Source organism: Impatiens glandulifera, chromosome 1 (assembly GCF_907164915.1).
Source record: "Impatiens glandulifera chromosome 1, dImpGla2.1, whole genome shotgun sequence".
Lineage (NCBI taxonomy): Eukaryota > Viridiplantae > Streptophyta > Magnoliopsida > Ericales > Balsaminaceae > Impatiens > Impatiens glandulifera.
In genome coordinates, this window is record NC_061862.1 from 38,514,237 (window position 1) to 38,529,296 (window position 15,060).

The 15,060-nt window shown below is 33.7% G+C and overlaps 1 protein-coding gene across 1 annotated transcript; it reads left to right on the forward strand.

The window, feature by feature from the left end:
* Positions 1-6,142: 6,142 nt before the first annotated feature.
* On the forward strand, positions 6,143-7,114 carry LOC124925089 (uncharacterized mitochondrial protein AtMg00810-like). The gene is made up of 3 exons (XM_047465064.1): positions 6,143-6,517; positions 6,600-6,868; positions 6,934-7,114. The coding sequence occupies exons 1-3, from the start codon at positions 6,143-6,145 to the stop codon at positions 7,112-7,114; spliced, it is 825 nt and encodes a 274-aa protein (XP_047321020.1).
* Positions 7,115-15,060: the final 7,946 nt, after the last annotated feature.

Sequence of the window (15,060 nt, forward strand, 5' to 3'; positions counted from 1 at the left end):
TCTTTTATTTTTACTTTTTGTTTTCTTTTATTAATAAATCAGCTACATACAGACATTAACAATGGATGTTGGATTCATCTAGTTAAAATATTAATATACTAAACCATTTAAAGCGGTTTCAATACATATTGAATTTTAAAAATAATAATAATATAAGAATGTGAGAAAACGGATAGCTAGAGGACAAATAATAGATTTTTTAATTTTTTAATTTATTTTTTAAAGTGGCCGGATGGAATTTTATTAATGGAATAAAAAAAGAAAGAAAAGAAAAAGACAGACAACATGGGGTACAGAAGAAACTGTAAATGACATGTTTTTCATTTTTGAGGTGTCTTTTTCTTTATTTCGTTGAAAGTTAGGTACGTAATTAGGTAATGATTCTCAAATAATTTATTTGTGGAATTTATTCAATTTGTTTTTAATTTTTTTTTAGTGTATAACAAGTATTAGGTTAACTAATCATAATAGAAATCTTAAGTAATTAAGATGGTGAGCATTTTTTATGGTTCAGATTGTTGAACAATATGAGAATGTGAGTATGTTAATTAGGTGTCCGGCGTACATTTGTGTAATGGGTTTAATCAATACGAATCGAGACGGTACAACACAGTATTAGTACGGAACCGACACGGTACAACATTAGACGACACAGTCATGAATTTATACGATCGTAACATGTTCACGAGTCGACACAGACACAATACGAGTATAGACACGACACGTGTCTATAATCGTGTTCTTTGTCAACTCGTGATCGTGTTACAATCATATAAATCTTAAGCGTGTCGTGATCGTGTCGTCTCGTGTCCAACCCACGACCCGATTGAGATCGATAATATTGTATCGTGTCGTTTTGTTTCGTAATAATATCTTGTTGTATCATGTCGGTTTGTGTTGATTCAATTTATCTTAGGATTTGTATAGATAGGGTACGTGATGCCTTGTTCTATTTTCATCCTGAATCTTCAATAAGTTGTCTGGAATTGTTCTGTTGTAGTCATCAGAATTGTGAGTTTACAACTCTGTCTTTCAGCATATCTTTCTTGCGTTGGTAGTAGTTACAGCCAACGATTGTTGTGCTTATTCAACCAAACTGAAGTCTCACGAGCTGCAAATTTCTGCAAATTTCTGCATTGTTAAGACACGAATACAAATATAGTGGTTGATTAAGATTTTAAGATAAGATTAGGATTAGAACAACTGTTTTGCTAAGTGGTTTTGAGTGTTTGATATCAGAATGTTAGGAAACCCGGGTACAGTGAGTGGTCTTACTCTCAGAATAGCTTAGTGTCTATAATTCGCTTCAGCTGCATGTCTAGTTATGGCTTTTACTTTACTGACGACTTCTCTAGATCCACAGCCTTCGGATAAACTTATTTATTTATCTTCTGATAATATGAATGTGAGATTGATAAGAAACAAGGTAATACCAAATTTGCATTCATTATCTCTATCTTCATACTGTAATATTGGTTGATACTTTAATAAAGTTGAAAAAGAAAGAGTAATTGTAAAAGTTGAAAATGAAATTTTTTTAAGACACTATAAAGAAAGTAATTGAAAATGTTGAGTTATGTCATATCAAGTTTGGGCTAAACGATAACTAATTGTGTTCGTGTCGATTCGTGTGTCGATTCATACTCGTGTCGTGCTAACTTATGATCGTATAAATATATGTTCGTGTCGTGATCGTATAGACTCGTGTTTATATCGTGTTCAAATCATTATTCGAGTAAGAAATTCTGTCTTATTTTGTTGCAATAATGGGGCTTCAATCCATGTGGAGAGATTTATTACTTATATCCATTATATCCATTGATATTCATTCTATGAGGGTGAAAAGAGATTTGCTAAATCATATTCTAGTCGACTTTTTAGCTCTAGGAGATTGGGTAATAATTAATTTATTTATCTATTCAATTTTTTGATAAGTCATGATGTCTAATTCAATTGTAGTAAAAAATATACAGGTATTGTTTTTGTTCTTTGCATCTCTTTTTTAATATTTTTAAATTTGTATGGGGATAAAATGCAAAGGAAAATATTATGTCGTACAATATTGAATGAATGAAATTATTATTAAGATATTACACATTGCAAGCCATTGAACGTATAATATTAAAATATTGAGATTACACAATTACACACAAACCAACCACTTATAGCTAATCACATAGATGTAATGAATCGACATAATAATTATTTGGATAAATGGTGCAAATATATTTATAAATGTAATCATGATCTATATAGATTAATTTTTAAAACATTATATTTGGAACATTATTATTAAAAAAGTTGAATAAAATTAGTTGCATCCATATTAAATTAAGTGTAAAATAGATAACAATTATAAATGTATTATCACGCATTTTGAAACTTTGAAGGTGATTTATGTTTATTTAAAAGAACTTGTAAGTTATGATATAAAGACAATATTTTTATGTTTAACTGTTTATTTAATGTTAGAAAGTCTTAAATTATGAATTGACAATCAAATACTTTCCTTTAAAAATGACAATCAAATATTATAAAACTTTTTTTAGAGCATTCATATAAAGCTAATTATTTATATTATTATTTGAATAAAAAATGTATTTTGTGTATTGGAAGAGATTCGACAATGTTTGGAAAGACATGAGATTCATTTGTATGGATGCATATTATTATTATTATTATTATTTCAGTTTTCTTTGTTTGTTGCTAGTTGCTATATTTCAAGCAAGTGTCTGTTAGAAATTAAAGTAATAATAACAATAACAATTAAGGAATCTTTTTGTTATGCAAAAGTCTCTTGGATTGTCCAAGACTCTTGATCTTATCTAATAAATAAGACTCTTCATGTCTTAGTTTAAGAGTCTTAGTAATGTTTACTTTATTTAAGGATTGTAACCGTGTTATTTTCTATCAAGTTCAATAGACAGAATCTCATTTCAGTTTGTTTTCATTATCTAGAGTTTCTATTCACTTTCCAATATAATTTCTTCACTGTTCGATCATCGAGGTCCTGGTTGTGACTTCGTTACATGGTATCAAAGCTTTGGTAATATTGTTGAAGAAGATATTGTTGTTATTCGATATGGAAAGTGGTGGTCGTGTAGCTGGACTCGGTTTGGAGTTGTTAAACTAGTCAAACTACCGAATATGGAAAACTTGTATGGAATCGTACCTGGTTGGGGAAGATTTGTGGGACATCGTCGTAGACGATGATGATGTAGCTCCTGAGGATGTTGCTGAAAATGCGGAAGCATCGAAGAAGCGGAAGAGACTCAACGCAAAGGCAGAATTTGTGTTGAAGAGGTCAATCTCCCACAATCTGTTCGAACACATCATCGGTTGTGGATCTGCTCGTGAGATCTGGGAAACGCTTGATCGTCTTTTCAATAAGAAGAACGAGGCTCTTCTCCAGATGCTTGAAAACGAGTTGGCAGCCGCAAAGCAAATCGGATCTGTCTCGGAGTTCTTTCTTAAGGTAAAGAACATATGCTCAGAAATTTCTTTATTGAATCCAGATGAGAAAATCTCAGAGGCTTGAACAAAGAGGCATATTGTTCGAGGACTTCGATCCGAATATACATCATTCATCACCTCGATTCAAGGTTGGGCTCAACAACCTTCACTCGAGGAGTTTGAAAATCTCTTGTCATCTCAAGAGTCGTTGGCCGCACAAATGGCTAGAACGAGTATAAAGGAGGAGTCGAACAGTGCGTTGTTCGTGAAGAAATCGAGCTGGAAAAAGAGAAAGTCGAAGAAGGAAGAAACAGGTCAAGATTCTTCAAATATTCCTAAGAAGTCCCTTAAGTGTTTCAGGTGCGGAAAGACTGGACACTTCAAGAGAGACTGTCGAGTAAATTTGAATGGAAATTTTGCTGGTTCAAATTTCGGAGAAAAGTCTAACCAGCGTGTTGAGGAGGACTGGGACAAGGCTTTTCATGTCGATGTGACGACTTCGAAGGAAAAGAAAACAGAGGCTTCTCATGGTAAACAGGAGATCGATCAAAGGTGGATCGTCGATTCAGGGTGCGGACATCATGTTACTAGAAATGGTTCTGTGTTGTCGTCGAGTCGAGTTCATAATGGGGGCGCTGGCATTGTCACGGCTGATAACTCGGTTCACGAAGTTAAAAAGGAAGGATCAGTTGTCATTGAAAGCGATCAAGGAGAATCTATTACTCTGAAGAATGTCTACCACGTTCTAGGAATTCAGAAGAATCTCTTCTCGGTTGCAAATGCTGTAGACGTTGGAAATTTGGTGTTGTTTGGTCCAAATGATGTGAAGTTCTTAAGGAACGTGAAAGAAATCAAGGCGGATGTGGTCCACACTGGAACTCGGGTAAATGATCTCTTTGTCCTTTCAGCTTCAAATTCGTACATAGAAAGGGTGAACGACAAAAGCACCTCCTTTCTATGGCATGCAAGACTTGGGCATGTCAATATGACTAAGCTTAGTGTTATGTCTCGAAAGAAACTTATCGAAGGTCTACCTGAAGATCTGAGAATTGAGGAGGGCAGTGTGTGTGAAGGATGTCAATATGGGAAGGCTCATCGACTTCCTTTCGACAACTCTGTATCGAGAAGTAAGGATCCTTTGGATCGAATTCATAATGACTTGATGGGACCAACTCAAATTGCCTCATACTTGGGAAGTAAATATATGTTGCTGTTTGTGGATGATTTCTCCAGGTTCACTTGGGTGTACTTTGTGAAAGAGAAGTCTGAAGTGTTCTCTAAATTTCTCGAGTTCAAGGAGACGGTAAAAGGAGAACAGGAAAGGAAAATTCGAGTATTGCGGACAAACAATGGTGGGAAATTTTGCTCAAAAGAGTTTGAATTGTTTTGTAGACAAAATGGCATAAAAAGAGAACTCTCCTACCTTGAGACCCCACAACAAAATGGGATAACCGAAAGGAAGATTCGACACCTTACAAAGACTTGTAAGTCTTGGTTGTATATGAAGAATATACCAAGGCAGTTATGGGCAGAAGGCATGAGTTGTGCTGCTCATGTCATCAATCGAGTTCCGCTTAGCCCAAATGAGTTCAAATCTCCATTCGAGATGCTTTTTGGTTTTAAGCCAAATGTTAAACATTTTCGAGTTTTTGGATCTACTTGTTATGTTCATATTCCAAACTCGAGAAGGAGCAAATTGGATGCGAAGGCAGTCAAATGCGTGTTTGTCGGCTATGACCAGAGAAGGAAAGGGTGGCGGTGTATGGATCCATCAACTCACAAATGCACTGTGTCGAGAGATGTTGTTTTCGACGAAATTTCTTCGCACTATATGAAGGATGTTGAAGAAATTGTTCAGACTGATCTTCCCATTCCCACGTCTATGGGAAGCTCCTGTAGTAGTGATAATAGTGACAGGGGGAGCCCTGACATAGCTCAAGATACTTCAGTCGATGAAGGAGCCAAAGGTGAAAGGTTACCAGGAAGTCCACATCAGAAAGAATCAAGTCAACAACAGAATGGGGAATCTCGACCAAAAAGGAACATTGTAAGGCCCCTTCGATTTAGGGATGATAATTTTGTAACAACCTTCTCTTGTTTCTTGGCAAACGCAATAGACGACGAAGAACCCACTTCTTATAATGAAGCAAAAAATGTCAAGGAATGGGTGACAACAATGGAAGAGGAAATGCATGCTCTCAAGAAGAATGAGACATGAGACGTTGTTCCGAAGCCTCCTGATACTCAAACAGTCACATGTAAGTGGGTGTATCGAATCAAGAGAAAGGCTGATGGAAGCATAGATCGATACAAAGCTAGATTGGTCGCTCGAGGATTCTCACAGAAGTATGGAGAAGATTACGAGGAGACATTCAGCCCAGTTGCGAAGATGACGTCAATTCGCACTATGTTGGCCTTAGCAGCAAGTTCTCGATGGAAGTTGTGGCAATTGGATGTCAAGAATGCATTTCTCTACGGAGAACTTGATCGTCCAATATATATGGAACAACCACCTGGATTCGAGAAGACTGATGGTTCCCAATTGGTCTGTAGACTTAAGAAGGCACTATATGGATTAAAGTAAGCCCCGCGTACTTGGTATGGAAAGATTGCAGAATATCTTCAATTTTGCGGGTACAAGGCTTCAGAATCCGACTCAAGTCTATTTATAAAGCAGAATCATGGACAGATGGTGGTGGTGCTTCTTTATGTGGATGACATAATCTTAACGGGCAGTAACTATGATGAGGTTGCTCGTCTACAAGATGAGCTCTCGCTTCGTTTTGAGATGAAGAAGCTTGGTGAACTTGGAACTTTCCTTGGTCTGCAAATCGAAAATTTCGATAAAGGGTTGTTTGTATCACAGATCAACTATGCAAAGAAGTTGGTAGAAAAATTTGGTATGACTGATGGAAAAAAGAGCTATACTCCTCTCGACGTAAATCCCAGACTTAGTCGAGACGAAGGAACATGTCTACCAGATCCTCGTCCTTATCGTGCTCTTGTGGGAAGTTTGATTTATCTGACTATAACAAGGCCTGACATTGTTTATGCAGTTGGAGTGGTGAGTCGATACATGCAGGAGCCAAGGAAACCACACCTCGAATAAGTGAAGAAAATTTTGAAGTATATTAATACCTCGCTAGATATTGGTCTACTATATGAGAAAGATGCGAAATTTGTCTTGCAAGGATATGCAGATGCTGACTTTGCTGGAGATCGAGACGATCGAAGGTCCACATCTGGGTTTGTTTTTCTTTGTGGAAACACTAGCATATCTTGGAGTAGTAGGAAACAAGGATCGATATCCTTGTCTACAACAGAAGCGGAATACAAAGCATCAACTCACGCAGCACAAGAGTGCATATGGCTTCGTAGACTCTAGGAGGATTTTCATGTCAAGTTTGATCATCCAGTTCCTATACATGGAGATAATTTGAGTGCTATTAAATTGACTTCAAATCCTGTGTTTCATGCGAGGACAAAACACATTGAGTTGGAGCATCACTTTATTCGTGAAAAAGTATTAGAGGGAATCATTGAGATGGTTGCAGTAGGGAGTGAAGACAATGTTGCTGATATCTTCACAAAAGCACTTCTTAAAGGTCCTTTCGAAAATCTACGATCTAAGTTGGGACTAGTTCATCGGGCATCACTTTAAGGGGGAGTGTTAGAAATTAAAGTAATAATAACAATAACAATTAAGGAATCTTTTTGTTATGCAAGAGTCTCTTGGATTGTCCAAGACTCTTGATCTTATCTAATAAATAAGACTCTTCATGTCTTAGTTTAAGAGTCTTAGTAATGTTTACTTTATTTAAGAATTGTAACCGTGTTACTTTCTATCAAGTTCAATAGACAGAATCTCATTTCAGTTTGTTTTCATTATCTAGAGTTTCTATTCACTTTCCAATATAATTTCTTCACTGTTCGATCATCGAGGTCCTGGTTGTGACTTCGTTACAGTGTCTAGGTCAAATTTCAATAATTTTGATATAGATTAATTAACAACTCTAAAATTAAGAGAGTGCTTATATTTACTTTTACACAACTTATTATTATGGAACATTAATTTTTATTTCATTTTGTTCTTTCACCACTAATATGTTACTTTTATTTTATAAACTAGATAAAAATGACAGGGTAACAATAATATTTTAAAAGATAACGATCAATTTGAAGTTTGTTCCAATAATATTTTTAAAAATAATCTTTGGATTATTTATAAGATATTAATTTGTGATAAATTTGAGAATGTATTTTTTAAAGTAAATAACTTAAAAAGTATTAATATATGATAATATATATATATATATTTTAAAAATAAATAGAAGGTATTTTATTTACTGAATTGAGTGATAACCACTAGTAGAAAAATCGTCCTGTAACGAATATCCGTTACCGATACTCTAGTTTGTCGCTTCGATTTTCACAACATATCTCTACCGGCTCTTAGAGAAATGACAACAATATCAGTAATTGTTAGAATTTATGATGAAAAGTTTTCATAATGAATAATAAAACTAAGTTTAATTAAATATATAAGTTAAATTATATATAACTGTTAAGTCATGTTAAGTATATTAATTGTCTTAAAAATAACAACAAGGTGTTGTAGTGTAGTGGTAACTACTCTCGTCTGTAATGCAAGTGATCAGGGATCGCATCTCACCATGTCCCTTGTAAAAGAAAATATGACCGTTGCTGTGTGTTTTGGATATATAAGAAGGAACTCTCTTGCTAATCAAATACTCTCTCTCTACAAACATATTCAAGTATTTATTTAAGCATCATACCGAAAATCATTGTATCAAGTTCTTTGTAAGTTAATAGAGTGTTTATCAACAAGTGTTGTATGTGCTAGGAGTTCGAAAGCAGGCAGCAACTATGTCCTGGATGTTCGACTGGGTTGTGTACAAGTGTGTTGTATTTAACCAAATCTTTTAGTGAATACTCTTCTCAAGGTTAAGAAGAGTATTATTCTCGAGGTTGAGAAGAAGGGGTGACGTATGAGTTTTATCTCCGAACATCCATAAAATCTTGTGTTGTGTTTGTCTTCTACTTCCTACCTTCTTACATGCTATCCAAACTGTGTGTGTTGCTTCAAGTTGAAACAAACAGTTCCACACTTGAACTCGGTTCAAGAGTTTGTGACAACTTGCGTAGTATTGAGACTGGTATTAACCTCTAACATGGTTAGTATCACCCGGTGTGTTGTGTAAACGTTCGACCTAAAGAGACCCCAGTCTCCAGCGACGATCCCAATCCTAATAGTAATGAGTCATGACATTGTCATAGACTCATAAAGTTGTTCATTATAGATATATAAGTAACGACTGAGAGTCGTATGCTGTTGTTACTACCATACTTCTATACATATATTTGTTTCAATGTGAATAATAGATTAATAGACCGTCACAAACTTTAACTTGTTCAATAAGTAAATAAACAAGTCTTCATCTATCCTAGTTGGGCCACATAGGATAGGTTGTCATAATAATCTAAAACATCAATTTAAGCTCTCATATAGGAATTTAAATCATTAATGTATGCCTCAATCTTGTATGAATAAATGATTCAATTTATATAACACAAAATTTACTTTTAAGTTAAGAATGTAATTACTAATATCAATCTTTACCTTTGACCATGCACTAACCTCATAAGGATTAGTAGAATAGAGAAAAGTGAAGCATTTTATCAAGGAAATACCAAACTTTATTCAAATTATTCATTGACTGTTAATTTCATCACAAAAACTCGAACCAGTCGACACTAATAAGTGTTTTAAATTTGAGTTTGATTTACAGACTTACATTTTGAGAGGATAGGTAAGGTTATCCTGATTTACCATCTTTTCAATTTAGACTTTAAATTATTTTTGAAATATATCAAAATAGTTAGTTGTCCAGCATGTTGTCTCTTTTTTTAAAGTTTTTTTTTAACAACGTGATATGTTTGAAATTTGTAATTGTTTCTCTCTTGAATTTTTAGTGACTTTTTTAAAATTATTTTTTTAATGTAAATACAACGGTCTAACTTCTCTTTAAAACAATATATAATTTATTATATTACGAGTTTGATACCACAGTTATGTTTGTCTCACCGTGTTCACATAACCCTAGTTCTAATCAAATTGTTGACATTGGGAACGTATATGAAAAACAAGGGCATAATTAAATCGTCATAAGAGGGTGGTAGGTTCAATTCCCATCCTAGAAATAGGGAATGTGTTCTTTAGAATTGTTGATTTGTTTGTAGTGGGGTTGCATTTGGACAAACGTTCTAGCTAACCAAAACGCATATGGAGAGTCGGTGGCGTAATCGAAGAATACAAAGTCGATCAAGATTTCGAAAACGTGATAATTTATAATGGACAAGGTAATCAGGTATCTCATTAGAGGATGGAAGGTTAGAACATCACCTTATAAAATGATTTTCAGCACAAAATGAAAATAGGATAATATGAGGATTTAAATATGTGGGAAGTAAAACTGCAAAAATTTATGTGTTTGAATTTATGCATAATAACTTAAATTTAGCTCGACAATTGAAGATCTTTATTTTGTGTGTAAAAATTCCAATTGAAAATTAAGCTCATACATAAACTCATATTTTTAGATTTAGAAAGTAACTCAATCCTTCACACAATATTTTAGCCTTCATATTGATATTGATAAGTAAAGATTAATTTCAATCTCTTTTCATTTATTTTTATATTATAATTACATTTTCAAAACTAATTTTTGAGGTATAGTTAATATTAATTTGGATGTGGATACATGGATGATTGTTCTTTTTTGATGAGTGCTCAATATGTTGGAATATCAACTATAGTTTTTGTATGTGAATGCATGGATGATGGTTGTTTTGATAAGTACTCAATAGGTTGGAATATTAATGGAACTGGATAACTTTTGCAGACTTCTTAACAAATATTTATTGTGGTTAAAATAATATTTTTCGCATTTAATCTGGTGCAATATAATATTATTATATAATTTAAATTCAAATTTATGATTTATTAGATTGTACTTTACTGTTTGTCTTAAAAAATGAAGTCACACATAGAAGCAATTTCCAGGATAAAATGCTTCATGTTCAGGTTGAAATTGTAAATAATTTTTTTATATATTAGTTAAAAAAAAATTGGACTAAATGAATAATTTAAAGTTGAAAATAATTTTCTTGTTTCTGATTCGACAAACCCAATATAATTTTTATTATAAGTTTAAATCCATTTCACAAATAATTGATAAAATTTTAAAGTCTAATTAACAAAACTGGACCTGGTGAGCCCATAGGAAATGTCCGGAACTTAACCTAGCAACATTTTCTCAAATAGCCGCCGCTTCTCATTTGAAAGTTTATAAATAAACTGTTATCACAAGTAATAGAGCACAAATAAACCACAGATGATACAGAAGATTAAGATTTATTAGGTGATTATCAATGGAGTTCTGATTGGAAGATGAAAGGTAATAATCATTTCTTTGAAATAGAGTTTTGTATACAGATTAAAAATCCTGAAATTTAATCTAACTTTTTTTTCTCAATCCATCTTATTCTCAGACTGAGTTCAGATTAGAAGATGAAAGGTGAGAAAATGGTCATTGAAAAGGGTTTTGAATCCAGAGGAGAAATCCATCTCTCCTCAAAGAGGAGAGTGATACTAAATGTCTATGATAGTTCATATAAATTGTTGACCCCAATGCTATGACCGGTCCGATTAGCACTTGAGATTTCCCCCACCTGGAACAGAATTCACGGGCGCTGTCATAGACTCAAAGCTGAGAAGTTTCTTCTTGCAGAGATCCAAAGCTGCAGCCTCTGTCCATGAGAGGGTTTCTTCGCCTTGAGCAATCCGGCTGAAGAAGGAACATGAAGCGTCTAGGCTTGTGAGATCATGAGCATCCAGATTGTATTCAGTCAGGAGCTGATGGAGAAGGGAAGAGATTGAAGACAATGTCCCAATTGAACTTTTACTTGTCAAAAATTGGACGGGATTGAAGAAGAAAAGCATTGAAATCTCGAAACTCGCATAAGTAGGTAGGTAGCAGAAATTAAGAGATTAACAAGGTAGGTTTAGAATTATGAAAGATGGAACTATTTATAACTGTGTTTATTCTCACAAAAATTACATTTATTTATTTGTTGAAGTCTCTCAAGTTTGTACATAACTTAAAATAAAATTGTCAATATTTTTCTTAATAAAATTAAACAAAATTTTGAAACTTAAAAAAAATTAACCTCTTTTTATTGACCTCTCTCTTCGACCCTCTCATTTGGAATTTATAAGTTTTGGGTTGATTTTAAATTAATTTTGGTTTTCATAGTCTACCTAATTTCTTCTAAAATTAAGGGAAAAAAATATTTTGTGTGTTCAAACAAAATTTCTTGAGTAACTAGTCGATGACAAGGACTTGAGCTCCATCCACTTGCTATGATAGTCCTTCAAGCTGCCTTGCTGCCTTAATTGATGAAATTCGACCAACACATCGATGTGTCCCGCCTCTTTCAAAGTAGTCTCACCATTTTCTAGTAGTTCGCGCGAGGGTCTATCCTTTCTATCGCTCTAGCTTGCCTTTGGATTTTGAGGCGCACTAGAGCTCTGATCGGAGGTTCCCTTTTGTTTATCACGTGGTAAGAAGATGCCTCGGGTCAACTACCTTTTTAGCTTTAGAGAATCTAGCTGGACTAGCCTATCCTTTATACCGCCCCCGGCCTTCATCCAGTAAAAGATTAGCTTGTGCCTCTCCCGCCTATGCCATAAACCAATCCTTCTCTCCGGTTTTTCTTTTCATGTCTTCTATAAAAAAGTATAGGTCCCTACCTTTGTTTCAATTAAGAAAGGACCTAGGCGTTTTATCATTCTTACCCGTCAAAAGTGATTGTCTCTATTTTAAACTTTTTGTCTTGACATTTGTTCATATATCTTGCATTTAAAAAATACAAAAATTAATTTTCTCATGATCTTTCTTCACATTCCAAAGGTCGTCATTCAACAAGTCGGGGTGTCGTTGGAGTTTCGACAGGAATCTTGACAAGAAAATGGGTTTCTTGATTTTTAACCAAAATTGAATTTTTAAGCTTTTGGAAAGATTTATTGTATCTCTAGGAACTAATATGCAACTATAATAAACAACCGTCTAACTTAAATCTACACTAAGTACCAATTACAAACCTAGAGTTTAATGAAAATTTGTGAAATCGAGCCAACACCCTCCAAATCGATCAAGAATGGTTTAGAAATGCTCGCTATCAGATTTAAAAACTATTTTAATCATCCTTTAAGTTGCAATTCTGATCTAGAGGTTAAGAACAAGAACCCATTTTTTTTGGATTTAAAAAATAAAATGGGCGTTTTTTTAAGGTGAATAGATCAATTCCAATTCAACATAAAGTTTCTAATCGATGTTATGATAATTTCTAAGGTATGAGTGAAGGGTGCACTAATTATATAAATGATTTGTTAGATTCTTTATATGCATGATTTGGCTAGAAGAATGTGGATAACAAACGATACATTTTTATGTTTGTATAAAATTAGTTGGAGGTTTTATAACTGATTGTTGTCTTGACATACATGAGTGACATTATTTGAAGCTCTTATTGACATACACTTAGAGATAGTCAAGAGTAGCAAAAATTTCATTATGTCGAGGGCTTTGACTTGAAGAAATTCTCGGATAAAATGAGTTTAGAGAGATTTTTCTTTAGAAAACTGTTATTGAAAAAGTCAAAATTAAAAGAGAGGCAAAGAGAGAAAATCTAGCAGTATATTTTCGCCAATATAGTCGCGTAGGATTCATCAAACTGACAATCGCAGATTCAAACAGAGTCCAATTGAGCTGAGATTTTGTAAAGAGGTTGGTAACTCATTCCTCTACATATTTAACAGTCGGATCAATGTTAGGACGTCTCGAAGTTGGGGCATAAAGTTTATTCCTAATTTGAGTTTTATTTGACTTGTTTGGGACAAACAAGTTTGTATCTTTTTGGTTATGACATTTTATCTTTTTGAAGAAACATATTAGAAGAGCTAATCAAGATGAAAACGATGGTGAGATTATGTGTTTTACATTTGACAAAAACATGATCGAGTATGAAAAGTTGTTATCAAAATGGTGTTTACCGATTACAATATTGTCGACATGTTGACAGGGCAATCATTCGGGTCAAATTGCAAGATTGCATTGATTTGGCGGGTGATTAAGGATTGATAAAATTCTAGTTAACACACAATATGAATGAAAGACCAAGAAAAGAAAGACATGTGAAAGACACTTATAAGTTGAAATGGAGATATTTTGATAGCAACTCTTAAACGAACCAAGAAGAAATAATTGCATTATCTTCTAATGTGAGAAGATAAATAAAATCTTGAGTGAGATTCCTAGTCATAAAAAAGGGGCTAGATTTAGAGACTCAACTAATTCAAAGGTGATGATTTTGTTACCTCTTTTGTTCTATCTTAATTGTCTATGCATTGTGGATCATAGTTTAGATGAATGATATGATTGATTTGTCATCTTATTGAGGAGATGATTGAGACCTTGAATGAGATTTCTAGTCGTGAAAAAAAGGCTAGATGAGTTTGATCAATTAAAATGGAAGAATATTCATGATTTCTTTTGGAGAAACTATAGATGATCATTTGAAGCATTTGTGAAGACAATTGAAGAGAGATGGTGAATCTTGAAAGGATATTCTTTAATTATTAGTCGTTTTTGGGTTGAAAAAACTAGCAAATTGTAAGTTAATTTATTTAAAGAGAAGTTTAAGGTTCAAGTTGGTTGAGTATGCAACGTTCAAGGCAAGATGAATGACAAATGTTTTGTCAGATCTTGAGCTTGAAAAAATAGATGTCGAGATAACCTGATTTATTTGTTACGAAGTAGACGATAAAAATTCGTCTTGGGTCTTCTCGCTTTCGATCGATATCTTATTTTGAGAAAGTAGACGATGGAAGTTTGTTTTGGTTGTCCTCAATTTTCGATAAATATCTGATTTTGAAAAAGTAGATGTTGAAAGTTCGTCTTGGGTTTTAGTCGATTGTTGGACTTGAAAATAAGACACTCAATTTGTGGTAAATAAGGGTAAAAATTATTTTGACATAATAAGGATTTGTTAATTCTAGTTTCCGTATATATTGACAGGTATGAACAAATATTGGGAAGAGTTGTTGAATGTCTCCCATCATTGAAATAACGTGGTTACCCAAATTTATTTGTTGTTATAAACTTTATGATTTTATCTTCTAAAAGCTTTCGAGTGGAAGTGGAGGTATAATGATTTATCTTGTGAATGGATCGAGCAGTGAAGATTGATGTGCAGTCCATAATCTTTTGATGACACGGTCTACGTGATGGTGAGATTGTTATTCTTCTAAGGGCTCTTGAGTGGAAGTGGAGGTATGAAAAATTATCTAATGCTCGAGCAAAGGAGAAGATTGAAGTGTTAAACCCCACTTATTTCTTGATGGCTTGACTTTTGTTAAGGTGAAGATTGATGGGTATGGCTCGTGTATTTCCTAAGGGACGTAAAATACGTCAATATAGAGATTGTTGAATTTGTAATTTATTCATTACATTTCATTAAGCGTGG